The 15,171-nt window shown below is 34.6% G+C and overlaps 1 protein-coding gene across 2 annotated transcripts; it reads left to right on the top strand.

Annotated features, from left to right (window-relative positions):
• The first annotated feature begins 8,515 nt into the window (after nucleotides 1-8,515).
• On the top strand, nucleotides 8,516-14,357 carry Odf3 (outer dense fiber protein 3). 2 transcript variants are annotated; one of them, XM_085505855.1, is made up of 5 exons: nucleotides 8,516-8,638; nucleotides 9,669-10,077; nucleotides 10,869-11,131; nucleotides 11,638-11,727; nucleotides 12,693-14,357. In XM_085505855.1, the coding sequence occupies exons 2-4, from the start codon at nucleotides 9,678-9,680 to the stop codon at nucleotides 11,725-11,727; spliced, it is 753 nt and encodes a 250-aa protein (XP_085361981.1). In that variant the 5' UTR covers nucleotides 8,516-8,638; nucleotides 9,669-9,677; the 3' UTR covers nucleotides 12,693-14,357.
• Nucleotides 14,358-15,171: the final 814 nt, after the last annotated feature.

The raw sequence follows: 15,171 nt of genomic DNA, 5'->3' as shown, positions 1-15,171 counted from the left end.
CGTGAACAGCTATTTTGATCCACCTGGACATCCCAGTATCCTTGTTACCTCCGGCATGCGCATTCGCATTTTTCTGAGTTGGGACGCTTATGCGAGAGCGAGATTGAAACGGGATCTTGGTATCATGTCACCGTAGTTTCAAAGCCCATGTAATGTACCTCTGATTGAATATATTTTATTATTTTGATATTATTTATTATATAGGCATCTACTCGCTAAAACGAGAGACAAAACCAATAATGCGATTCGCTATCTCTCAACTTTATTGTTGTATTAAATAGTTCAAGTCATTTGTCAAAGCGTTTCAGTTGTAATGTTATAAAACCACAGTCCCAGTGTTGTTATAAAATCTAACCCCTACTCAATACACAGTACTTTGACTATGATCTAAGAAAAGTATCCCTTTAACAGAGAAATGCCTACATATTCCTTGAAATAATTGCTATGGACTGTTTTGATAAATTTCAATATTAACTCTGTCTTGGGCTTTTCATTTGAATTTCAATGTTCACGGATTCATAAAGATTCATCACCATTCTTCAGAACACAGGTTCTGAGGAATCCTTGAAGGGCGTTGGTCGATGCACCAACCAAGTCCCATGCTGTTCGATATAAGGCTCATAACAATGTATACAACACGTTTTGTTTACATGAAAATCGTACACGTGCTGCACGACGACCATGTTATTAAATATTTCACATCTCAAAATTATTTTTTTGCTGATGACTAAAAAAAAACTTGCAGGAAGTTGCAGGAAAAATTTAAATTTTTTAATACATTGTTGTACCTTATCTGTTGTATCTTTTGTTGTAGACAAAAGTTGCTATGGTAACAATTGATCATAGGATGGAATTACTTTCATGTCAGTTGTATTTAATCCTTAAGGTGATTATTGGTTACCATAGCAACATATTATTTGTCCATGAATATTATCGGGAACATTTAGTTACAGTTATTGATTCGTATTTACTCGTATTCTTTTCGCATATATATACACATCCTTTTAGTGTTCGATGTGTTTCTGTTTGATATTGCATGTAAAGCTATGGAAAACTAGCACAACCTTGACTGCTTTAAGCCATTTTAATGATCAAGGCCACTTATACTAATGTAATAGGAAACACTCATAATTATATTATCAGCTCCAAAATTTGTTTACACGGTGTGAATCCTTGGCGGTTTATAAATACTGTGATTTCTTTGTAATTACCAGTTGTTACCAAACTCTCGATGACACATGTTATGTTCTCCAGAATAAATACTATACGTAGCTGAAGTATATCGTCTCGCTGTCACTTTATCCCGTAACTGCGTAGTGTGTATACACTACCAGGCTCGTTAAGTTTCGTATCCTGTCTTCTATTGTGATACCCAACCACAAATATAATTTCAATATACTGTCATATCTGTAACTGCTTAATACCAGTAGTTGGTTACAAATCCTACTCCAGCAACAAAAAAAGCAAACATTTAAACATTTTTGTGGCGATACATCTTCTGTTCCTGGAAATTTAAAGGGTAACACTCATCACCTGTTTTAATTTCATGCAAAAAATACAATGTACTATACACACATTGTATACATCGATAAGAGTCCCATATCGCTATGAGTTCCATATCGCTATGAGTTCCATATCGCTATGAGTTCCATATCGCTTTGAGTCCCATATCACTATGAGTTCCATATCGCTATGAGTTCCATATCGCTATGAGTCCCATATTGCTATGAGTCCCATATTGCTATGAGTTCCATATCGCTATGAGTTCCATATTGCTATGAGTTCCATATTGCTATGAGTCCCATATCGCTATGAGTTCCATATTGCTATGAGTCCCATATTGCTATGAGTCCCATATTGCTATGAGTTCCATATCGCTATGAGTTCCATATTGCTATGAGTCCCATATCGCTATGAGTCCCATATCGCTATGAGTTCCATATCGCTATGAGTTCCATATCGCTATGAGTCCCATATTGCTATGAGTCCCATATTGCTATGAGTTCCATATCGCTATGAGTTCCATATTGCTATGAGTCCCATATCGCTATGAGTCCCATATCGCTATGAGTTCCATATCGCTATGAGTTCCATATCGCTATGAGTTCCATATCGCTATGAGTTCCATATCGCTTTGAGTCCCATATCACTATGAGTTCCATATCGCTATGAGTTCCATATCGCTATGAGTCCCATATTGCTATGAGTCCCATATTGCTATGAGTTCCATATCGCTATGAGTTCCATATTGCTATGAGTCCCATATCGCTATGAGTTCCATATTGCTATGAGTCCCATATCGCTATGAGTCCCATATCGCTATGAGTTCCATATCGCTATGAGTTCCATATCGCTATGAGTTCCATATCGCTATGAGTTCCATATCGCTTTGAGTCCCATATCACTATGAGTTCCATATCGCTATGAGTTCCATATTGCTATGAGTTCCATATTGCTATGAGTCCCATATTGCTATGAGTTCCATATTGCTATGAGTTCCATATTGCTATGAGTCCCATATTGCTATGAGTTCCATATCGCTATGAGTCCCATATCGCTATGAGTTCCATATCGCTATGAGTCCCATATTGCTATGAGTTCCATATCGCTATGAGTTCCATATTGCTATGAGTCCCATATTGCTATGAGTCCCATATTGCTATGAGTTCCATATCGCTATGAGTTCCATATTGCTATGAGTCCCATATCGCTATGAGTCCCATATCGCTATGAGTTCCATATCGCTATGAGTTCCGTATCGCTATGAGTTCCATATTGCTATGAGTTCCATATTGCTATGAGTTCCATATTGCTATGAGTCCCATATCGCTATGAGTCCCATATCGCTATGAGTTCCATATCGCTATGAGTTCCATATTGCTATGAGTCCCATATCGCTATGAGTCCCATATCGCTATGAGTTCCATATCGCTATGAGTTCCATATTGCTATGAGTCCCATATCGCTATGAGTCCCATATCGCTATGAGTTCCATATTGCTATGAGTCCCATATTGCTATGAGTTCCATATCGCTATGAGTTCCATATTGCTATGAGTCCCATATCGCTATGAGTTCCATATCGCTATGAGTCCCATATTGCTATGAGTTCCATATTGCTATGAGTCCCATATCGCTATGAGTCCCATATCGCTATGAGTTCCATATCGCTATGAGTCCCATATTGCTATGAGTCCCATATTGCTATGAGTTCCATATTGCTGATTCCAATATCAAACAGGATGTGGGCCGACTACAGTCAGGTTATTTGAAGTCTGTAATAATCTAGAATACAATTTTTCTCCAAATTATTAGTTATCAGGTAATATGTATGTCATCAGTAACGATCATTTTTTTTTGTAGTTCTAAGTACATATACAATTGACGGGCAGTTGGTCCCATATGCCATACCTATGTGGGACAAATAATGTAAAGTATTTCACTTGAGAAAATTAAAAAGACTTAAACAATCTCAGTGAAAGGTTATATAAATAAAAGACATTATGCAAATCAAAGGGTATTCCAGTTGTTTGTATAGAAATATTTTTGTGATTTCTTCATAGCATCAAAGGCCATATCATTTCTCATTACCATTAAATATCATGTTATTTCTCAATAGCATTAAAGGCCATGTCATTTCTCAATAACTTTAAAGGCCCATCTCATTTCTCAATAACTTTAAAGGCCTATGTCATTTCACATTAGTATTAAAGGCCCATGTCATTTATCAATGGCATTAAAGCCCATATCAAATCTCCATAGCGTTAAAGCCCATGTCATTTCTCAGTAGCGTTAAACATCCTTGCCATTTCTCAGAAGCGTTAAACGTCCATGTCATTTCTCAGTACCATTAAAGGTACCATTCCTAAATAGCATTAAAGTCATGTCATTTCTCAGTACCATTAAAGGCCAGTTCATTTCTCAATGGCATTAAAGTCCATATCAATTCTTCGTAGCGTTAAAGCCCATGTCATTTCTCAGTAGCAATAAACGTCATATAATTTCCAAATAGCATTAAAAGCCATGTCATTTCTTTATAGCATTAAAGCCCCATGTCATTTATCATTAGCATTAAATGTCAATGTCATTTTTCAGTAGCATTAAAGGCCATGCCATTTTTCAATGGCATTAAAGCCCATATCAATTCTCCATAGCGTCAAAGCCCATGTCATTTTTCAGTAACGTTAAAAGTCCATGCCATTTCTCAGTAGCATTAAACGTCATATCATTTCTCATTAGCATTAAAGGCCCATGTCATTTCTCCATAGCATTAAAGGTCCATTTAATTTCTCAGTACAATGTACCATTAAAGCCAATGTCATTTCACAATAGCTTTAAAGGCCCATGTCATTTCACATTAGTATCGAGGTTCATATCATTTCTCAATAGCATTAAAGACCATGTCATTTCTCAGTAGCATTAAGGGCCAATATCATTTCTCAGTAGCATTAAAGGTCATGTTATTTCTCAGTAGCATTAAAGGTCATGTCATTTCTCAGTAGCATTAAAGGCCATGTCATTTCTCAGTAGCATTAAGGGCCAATGTCATTTCTCAGTAGCATTAAAGGTCATGTTATTTCTCAGTAGCATTAAAGGTCATGTTATTTCTCAGTAGCATTAAAGGCCATGTCATTTCTTAGTAGCATTAAAGGTCATGTCATTTATTTATAGCATTAAGGGTCATGTCATTTCTCAGTAGCATTAAAGGCCATGTCATTTCTTTATAGCATTAAAGGTCATGTCATTTCTTTATAGCATTAAAGGTCATGTCATTTCTTTATAGCATTAAAAGTCATGTCATTTCTTTATAGCATTAAAGGTCATGTCATTTCTTAGTAGCATTAAAGGTCATGTCATTTCTCAGTACCATTAAAGGTCATGTCATTTCTCAGTAGCATTAAAGGTCATGTCATTTCTTTATAGCATTAAAGGTCATGTCATTTCTTAGTAGCATTAAAGGTCATGTCATTTCTCAGTAGCATTAAAGGTCATGTCATTTCTCAGTAGCATTAAAGGTCATGTTATTTCTCAATAGCATTAAAGGCTCATGTCCTTCTCATTACAGAATTAATAGTCTACATTATTTGCAAATTAAAAACAACACTGAAAAAATACCTTGCCATTTTGTAATTGAAAATACATACAAATGACTTTTATATTTCAAATACTAATTTTTTTTTTCTTCTTTGATCTTTCAAAATTGGAATAACTTTTCAAATTTTCAGTAGATTCTTGTTCAAATCGTGACCATCCTTCAACCTGAATAATATGAACCAATAGAAACTCTGGGGTAGAAATTGAGACAGAGAAGAAACAGAAACAGAATTCAGAAAAAAGTCACATTTGAGGAGGAAAGCAAAAAAAAGCTTCACAGCTAAGGTAGAATATGAAGAAGTACTCATTGAACGTATTGTTACAATAAAAAAACTCAGAATGTAAAAGTTGTGAATATCATGAAGCAGCATGTCAGTTCGAAATAATCTCGGAGAATATTTTTTTCATTCAAAGCAGTCAAAAAAAAAAAATATTTATTTATTTATATTAAAATTATATGTACTCATTTATATTATCCTTTATGTAGATTGTACAGCATGTATGTATTAATCTGTGTAATTATATCAGACCACTCGTGGTTAATATAGTTTGTAATATATTAACCTTCATTAGGTCCTATTTGGTTAATACAATTTATATTATGGTAAACCAGACACTAATAGAGTAATACAGTTTATAATATATTTATTGTAATCGGTTCAATTGTGACAGTAATAATACCAGACCCTTGTAGGTTGATACAGTTTATAATATAATATATATTAAATATACTGTAGAATACTTTATTTTCGCTTGGAATTTATTTTCGCTATTTTCGCTGAAGGGATGATTCCGTGAAAATAAAATCCAGCGAATATACTTTTTTTCCTATATTCCAAATTAAACTCATGAAAAATCAGTGAAAATAAATTCCAAGCAAAACGCCCAAAAAGCCTTTTCAGCGAAAATTAATTCCAGTGAAAATAAAGTATTCCACAGTATTCAGTTTAGTAGTTACAAATTAAATAAACTATTTAACTATCTTTTGAGTTTGAACAAAAATAATGTGTGTACATATATACGAGTGTAACCTCAGGGGTTGGTTTGAGGGGGAGTACTCACATAGAAGAGGTATACGTGATGAGATGCCTAAATGGATTACTTTTATCCAAAAATTATTTGTCAACTCTTTCAGAAAAAAATCTAAACAAGGGCAAGATTTCAAACAAAATCAAATTTTTTGGGAAGTAATGTCATTTCAACCAAAAAATCTTTTAACCCTATAAAGAGCGTTTGTTGTTGTTGTTGTTATTGTCTTTTTTTAGTCCAACAATTCGCTAAAACAGAATCGATGTTGCAAGTTTGGGTGGCAGGCCCCCATATTTGTTCTGAGTATGAATATAACTTTATAAACACCACTACAATGTATAATATCTTGTATAAGGAATCATGTACAGTCTAATCAACAACCTGTATTGTCTTTATATACTGAGACAATTTACTCAAGTTCATACATCCTTCGCTCAATTAGTAACTTCTGCACTTACATAAATTAAAAAAAGTGTTTTTTAAGGTAAAAATAAGTTATACTGATTCAGAATTCAACAAACCCAATTTTTTATGACATTATTCACTACAGTTATATATAAGTGAGATGAATCACTGGAGTATTAACTTTCACTTGGATTTATTTTTCATATTTTGAGCAATTCGCTGGATTTTATTAATTCACAGAGTCAAACTATCTTATTATTTGAATTGAAATCAAACTAACTTTAATATTTGGATTATGATCAAACAGCTTTAATATTTTAATTAAGGTCAAACGACGTTAATATTTGAATTAAGGTCAAACTATCTTTAATATTTAAATTAAGGTCAAACTATCTTTAATATTTAAATTAAGGTCAAACAATCTTTAATATTTGAATTATCTTTAATATTTGAATTAGTATTTGCATTAAGCTCAAATTGTATTAATGTTAATATTAAGATCAAACTACCTCAATAATTATCTTAATATTTGAATTAGTATTTGCATTAAGCTCAAATTGTATTAATGTTAATATTAAGATCAAACTACCTCAATAATTATCTTAATATTTGAATTAGTATTTGCATTAAGCTCAAATTGTATTAATGTTAATATTAAGATCAAACTACCTCAATAATTAAATTAATATTTGAATAAAAGCTTCTTTGGTGTTTTTGCATTTTTTTAATTTACCAATTTAGTATTTTCAAAAGTTAATTAATATTTTTGTTGAGTTTAATCTATATATTCTTCTTAAGTGTTTTTAAAAATTAAATTTTCATAGCAAATCAAACAGCTACAGAAGGATATCAAATAGTAGATAACAATATATATAACACAGTGTATCTTGTCCAGATAACCCAGTCACCTTTCTGGACGAGTTCAAGCTCATTTGTAGTTCTGTTTACATAAGTAATCTCCAATAACAGAAAACAGATTAAAAAACAACCAGTAAATAATACACTACACTGTACAATGCAGTGATCAAAACGTTTGTATTGGTAAGCTTAATTAAAGTCTATGGCTTCAAAAGTAACAAGGCTTCCACCATCATGCATGTTGCTATAGCAACCATCTGAGTTGAACCAACAGTTAGCAGTGGACTTCAACCCTTTTTTCAATAATCGGAGAATACGCCTGTACTGAAAAAAGTTACATAGTTGGGACTATAACTTAACAAATTGAATTTTTGACGATTACGTTATTATAGAATTTGTACAGAGTATTATTGCTCTTAATGCGTGTGTGACATGACTGTTCCAGCTCCAAGCACCTTGGATTCATGCTCCTATCCAGTATCCTTACCAACCCTAGCAACGGTTGTTACTCTGATGTTTACTAGTGAAGTACATAAACATAAAGCATAAGGGAATAAAAAATAAACAAACTAAGAATGATTCAGCTCCAAATGTACCGACTTTTATACATGGCAGGTTTAAACACAGTGTCTTGTTGTTGAGGGACGGTGGTTCAAAATATCACAAACGACTACATACTGACACCTGCAGTACCAAACAAAGTAAACAAATGCCGGCGACACTGACATTTAAATGTGACACATGCAATGGTGTAGTTTTATTCGCTTCTCACAGAAATTGGCGCCGGGCAAAATGGAGATTTAAATTTAACAGTTTAATAGCGTTGAGAAGTGTGCTAGAACAAATTAGGGCGATCACAAATGTACTTTCTCATCGATAACATGGCTTAGTGTTTGCTCACGCTTGTAACAATGGCTACGTCACTACCTTAGAATCCAATAGAGAACCAATCAAGACGTTCCGTAAGATCACATGGCCAACGATCGATTTCACTGAATGCAAAGTACCTTCGATAAACGCTGGCCAATCCGGAATAAAGGAAACGGCCACGTGACTTAAACAGGCGTGATTATTTCCATTCTTTTGTTACGTCGAAGAACAATTCTGTCAATCAAGTTTCTTGGCTAGATACCGTCTTGTATATCTTAGCAACTGTATCGTCGCGTCAAATCTCCAGATCGCTACAGTGTTGACTACGCGTGAACAGGGATAAGCTGTTCTCCAACTTCGTACTAATTTTCATCTTGATTTAGGTAGGTAGTCGGTTTTAAACTGGATAGCGATTGATTTGGTTATATCCCTTCGCAACCGGCCTTGTTTGGTGACAGACATCGCAGGCTTTCCTCGTAATATTTCGTTGCAATTCTTAGTTGTAGTTGCGTTGAAAACCTGAAACACCCTTGTTAATGGCCGCCATTATTCGTTCCAGATTATTCTAGTCAGTGTCTAACTTTAATTCACAATAACTTGTCTAATACCGTATGCTTACAGCGAGTATTATTTTTCTCTGTCTGTTCGTTGATTTTCGCTGACAGGCAAGCGCATTTTGCGTCACTCATAGAATACAGGTTTTCCTTGCTGTGATCGCCGTGGTGTATCACTTCCTTCGGCTATCTTCATGCAAATTTAGGCAGGATGAATGGTTGCTAGGGCTAATCCGAGTGCCTATGTGGTTACTGTAACCTCTCATTAGATTAATTATATCCATGGTTTGTGTTGAATTTGACGTTGAGTTGGTTGCTATAGGCACTCTGTTAAATTCGCCAACGAAATGTTTACTACTTACGCGTACTTCGTGAATACGTAATGAGCGACTGGTTTCTAAGCAGGACGCTTTGTAACATAGAATACTTTGGCCTTTCTTTTCGGGTTATAAAACCAATTCACGGTGTTAATGTCCAAAATATGTTTGTCTGGTAATCTATGAACTTTGCCTATGTTTTGAAGACGTTCAGCTTGTTAAAGTTTTAGTATTATTCCGGGCATTCATATTGCCGCACTGTCTCGGCTTGGGGTGTTGCGGCACGTAAATATAAACACGGATAAACACGATAATTATAACGCTTATCGCATTTTTGTGTGTGCAGGATCCTTTACTTGAGTATGTGTCGCTTTGATCTGTGTTTGTTGTTGTTTACCTTAAAATTATGGTGTAAACACATTGGCAACCGCATAGGGTGGGTTTTTAGTGGTTGCTGTTTTCGTTCAATTTATGTGCATCCCTAAGTATCATGGGAAGCGTTGTGCTGTGAAATAATTCTTGTCTCTCTTTTTCACCCTCAGTAAGCAATAATGAGCGGAGGTTGGCAACCACACTCGAGGAGGGGTCCAATTGCTGCAGAGTACAGCAGTCCAGGGCCTCGCTATATGGTGCCAGGATCTACTGGTCAGAGGTATCACGATTACACCAAACATCAGGCCCCTGCTTACAGCTTCGGTGTACGCCATGCAAGATTTACAAACGATTGTAGCCCAGGGCCAGGTTATTTAGTCAGTCCCCATATAACTAGAACTGGTTCCGATGGCACGCCGCATTACTCGCTGTATGGTAGACCGTCTGATGTAACTGCTTTCAGAACCCCAGGACCAGGAGCATATTCACCAGAACATGCCGGAAAATCCGCTAAGAAATCTGCACCAGCATATTCACTAGCATCACGAACGAAAGGTTTTAAATATGATCAGCAACCAGGTATGTTTCATAGAGGGTTTTTAATGTATTTTACTTTTGAGAAAGTGGTGTTATATATTTGCATTACTTTCATGAATATAATATTTTACTAGGTACGTGTAGTAATTTTTGCTGCCTTCATTGTATACTTTTTTTCAGTGTCCTCCACAAATTTAAATGCTATGTATAGCATGTATAATTATATGCATTAATAAATGATGTTCTGTGAAAATGAGGGGGGTGTCGTTGAGGGTTGCGAACTAAAACCTCTTGAGAACACTGCATGGTATTCCTAAATAAGAAGCATTTCCTTTTATGTTTTACAAATAGTAGTGCCCAACAATCATTGTCATTTTTCCTCTGTGTTTCTTGTTTTAATCAACTGGGTGGGGTTTGTTAGGAATTTGACAAAGAAAAAAAATAATTGCCCTCTTTAGTTGAATGTTTTGTGGGAAGGCTTTTCTATAATTTGTTCATATAATCTCAGGTCTTCAGTGAGTGCTTAACATAAAATATCTTAATTACAAATATGCCCTTTCATCTTTTTTTAAGTTCCGGATTTGCTCAATTCGCTTACATACACCGAAAATTGCATTTACCTATTAACGGTGAAAGCACATCTAATAAAAGTGTGAATAAACTGAATGTTGCATTTACATGTCATTAACATTTTATTAATTATCACCCTTGACACACCTGTCATTTTGAGCAAATACAGTAATAATTTTGTGCTATGCAGATGAAAGTTGCTTGTGATCTTGTTTCTTGTGCAATTTCTGCAGCTTACCTAAATTTTTATTTTATTTTTCCAGCACCAAATGCATACAATTTACCCAACATTCTCGGTGCCAAAGCTATCGGAAAGACAGCTGCTCCAGTCTACTCATTGACAGGAAGGAGTAAGATTGGTAGTTTCCACGAAGATCTTCAAAAAACACCAGGACCTGGTACCTACCGTGTTACTGATCCAAATAGCTACAAGAAATCTGACCCACAGTATTCAATGACAGCAAGGAATCAACTACCAAGTGATTCAACAAGAAAACCTGGCCCCGGAGCTCATAGTCCAGAAAAGGTAGGCATTCAACCACAGTTTGTGAAATCTTTAAGTTACAACATGCTTCTGTGTTCAATTGCTGAAGGAATAGATCTTTGTTTCATTGTTGTCACGCTTGGCTTACTCGTTGTCAACAAGATCTCAACATCTAAATCAAATAAAGTCTATTTTATATTAGAGGTAAGGTTCCCCCAAAAGCAGGAAATTTTGAATCAACAATAAAGCTTAATTTTTTTTAAATAATAAATTTAGTATCGATAATAGAGCAGATAATATTTGGTAATCATTGTTCTACGTAAAATAGCTAATAGATGTTTTGATCAATATTCAAATGTTATTGTTAATGACAATCTTCTTTTTTTTGTGGAGAAAACACAGAAAAGTGTGTCAAAAGGTAGTTTTAGTAGTTTTAAATTTGGATCTTGGCTGCAAGTGGCTGTAGACTTCAATACAACAATGTTAAAAATAGTTTTTGACAGAATTCTGTTGGTCTGACAACATTTTTGTTGTTTCACCTTTCTTAGGTACATGTAAATAAAAGAGCAGCCCCATCTCATTCTTTTGGAATTAGACATTCTCAATACGTGTGTCCAGTTATTCTTCCCACCGACTAGGTAAGGGAAGGGCCATGAGATGTACATGTACTTCGTGGGGGACATGATCTTAGTGTGCAATAGCAAAATTTTCCTCTACTTCTGGTTTTAATTCTGATCTACGTCAATTTCATTGTAAAGCACAGACATCATAATGTACTGTAACATGTGTACTGTTTGTTTATGGTAAAAGAAATTAAAGATGTTAATCAACTGAGTGTTCTTATTCAGGGATTGGCTGTCTGCGTTCAGAAAAAACTGTTCAATACACCATTCATTGGAATCATGCCTTCTAATGACAACTGCTTCTGTGACATAGATGGGTGAAAGGAAGGCTGTTGATAGTATCATTATTGATAGTAAATTTATCATTACTCAGTAACATTGAGAGATTTGTTATATTCTACGATAGGCGAGAGTGCCCAACCCAGCAAAACGTCAGTTTCAACGACATGACATTCTCCCATCTATGTCATAGAAGCACCTCTTATACGAAAGATGTATTGTATTAACTGTGTCTGGGTTTCATTAGTCGTTTTTATTTTGCTTTCATGTAACCCACTAATTAATTCTTGCTTACTAAAAAATAACCTACAAGCTTTATATGTGAGTGGTTCATCACTGTACTCATTCATGGTTTGGTTTCGTTAATTACTCATCATGTCTGTTAACTTCTAGGCTCATCAAGAATGTGCAGCTAAAACAATCTCATATCATATGTTTGTGTTTTAGGTATCTTTAAATGTGTGCACTCCATTAACAAGTTGTCATCTGTCTTATTGTTAAAGCGACACAATCGTTGTGCAGTGTGTACTCTGATTTCATGTATTGAATTGATACATGTTATAAAAATGGCATAGGACTCATAACAAACTTGATGCAGCACCATGACTGTCACGCTTTAACTTGTTCATTTTTATAATCTGTAATACGGTACACTGTTTCTGAAAAACATGTTCTAATATATTTTTTTATTTTTTTTAAAGGTCTTTATCAACAAACCACAAGCGCCTGGATTTTCGTTTGGAATCCGTCACACGGAATACGTGGCCCCTCTTATCGTGGACCCAGTTGATTGAATCATGTAATTGATAAGGACAATAAATATAAACAACAAACATAAATTGGAGTGTAAAATTGTTAAATACACAATAAACTGTAAAGTATAATTTATCTCTTGAAATGTCCTCGCCAGAAGTTGTTACAAGTGAAATCTTGTTCAGTATTAGTTTAATTTTATTTTTTCAACACCCCAGCTGACTTCACAGGAACCATTTAGTTTTACTAAAATGTCAGTGTGAATTACTTATTGCTGAAATAAGCAATTATTATTTTTTTCCTGTATTATCTGTTACTGGTGTGTGGGGTATGTGGGAATGTTCTTTACATTGAACATCATGAAAAACCCATCAAAAAAAAACATGTACATGGTTAACACAGTTAGGTAGTATATCCGATCCGTATTACTGTCACCACCATACTGTTTCAAAACAGCAACATTGCCAGCTAAAATGCTGTTTAGTTTGCGATGCATGTCTTGAGATCATTATGAAGTTAGAACAAGTTTGTGAAACCAGCCTCTACTGTAGACATCAAACTAATAGTGAGTGAATCATTGAATGTAAATGTAAGATCATGATGCAATTTCCATATCATTCAATAAATTGGTACTAGTATATGAAAATGTATGTATTGACACATTCTGAAATGCCAGGACACAATTGCTGGTTTGTCTAGTGTGTGGCATCACTTTTGTAAATGTTCTCATTTAGCCGAACGATTTACCGTAAAACAGTTCTACCTAACCACGGCTATGAACTTGAGATGCGCATAGCGAAACAGTCAACAGCTTAGCTGGCAATGTTGCTGTTTCTCTATTTGGAAAATATGGATGTGACAATAAGAGTAATTTTGATCATGGTGCAAACTGTGTAAATTCAATAAAAAGCCAATATAGGAGGGGATAGATCATTTACATGTTTTTTTGTTTTGTTTTGAAGTCTGTGCTATGCAGTATCTATATTCCAGCCAGGGTTGGGACAAGGGGTTGGGTGGGAGGGAGTTTACATTTATATACAAGTATTTTCATATATGCAATGTCCGTCCTTGTGGGTTGAAGTGGTTAAAACCCCCTTCTCTTTTCAACCATGATTTTAGTTCATCTCTAAAGTATTGTATAATATTAGTATGAGTTTGCAACAGTTTTAAAATCGTGATATGTGAAAAAAAACAAATTGTCGGCAAAAGGCATTTAGTTGAAACAAGTATTTGGGTGGGAGGGAATGGGGGATTTCAACCTGTGTTTTCTTTGTAGTATAAAATGAGTGAACTTTGATGTCTTTTTGAAAACAACACTATAGCTTCTTGCCTGTAAATTATACTAAATTAATTTATTCTTGGCTTGAGGTAGCTTCTCTAGTAGGTCACTGATCTTCAAGAACTTATCGGTAATTGGTTAAAGATGGATGACCTGGCCTAATTTTTATCATGGATTTTTATTTAACTCAGGTGATCGCTTAAAATAGGAGTGAAGATGCCATGTAGTTCTTGAAAATCAATGGCGTTTCTATTTTTAACGAATGAAAACTATTGTATCTATATCTTCCAACGATGTGAAATAAAAGCTTTAGAATTTTATACAAATAAATAAAGTTTGTCTGGTTGGTATTTGTTTATAACCTGTTGCCCAGTTACTATAGTCAAAACTAATGTATGGTCCATAGTTCAAAGGTTGTTTTGGATTATATTGTGAAGTGATTGCCTTTCATATTATCTTCCTTTGTACCTGGTGATTATTTATCAAGTCCATGGACAACATTAGTTTAGAATGGTAGTCAGATACAGCAGAGTTAATATACAATAATGATTACAATGTACAATTGTATCCAATGAAAGAGTGCGAGTTGTTTGTTTCTAAGCAAGCAGAACAATTGTTCTCAAATTGCAGCAACCAAAAGGGAAGTCAGTCGCTTGGTATTAATGTATTTCCATTTCCATACTATAATACATTAACTATAAAATTAAATATCCACAAAATATTTTTTGTCTCACTACCTTACCTTTGCTGTATACTAATAATGCATGTGCTTACATAAATTAGAGATGTTTTTATTGTTGAAACAGGTAATATTTTAATATAGCAAATGTGATTTTTGCTTTATACATGTTTCTAATATAACGAATTAGGCATGGAACAATTATTTCTGGATGTTACTATGCTTAAATTTTATTATTTTGTGAACACCAAATTCCATAAAATGTGTATTTTCTTTTTATTTTAATCAAAAATGGGGTAACACTATGTATGTATGATGTGTAAATATTATTGTATTTTCTGCAGTGGAGTACATAGGTAATTTGGGTCAAAGCCAGCACCTCCTCGCCCTAGTTCCAAACCTTACTGTTTCCACTCAACAACGGGTTTGAACTCTAGTACAATTGCATTGCTGTATTTCTGATGTCATC

Source organism: Saccoglossus kowalevskii, chromosome 12 (genome assembly GCF_978046115.1).
Source record: "Saccoglossus kowalevskii chromosome 12, keSacKowa6.1, whole genome shotgun sequence".
NCBI lineage: Eukaryota > Metazoa > Hemichordata > Enteropneusta > Harrimaniidae > Saccoglossus > Saccoglossus kowalevskii.
The sequence above is the reverse complement of the archived record's forward strand: the minus strand, read 5'-3'. Positions and strand labels throughout refer to the sequence as shown.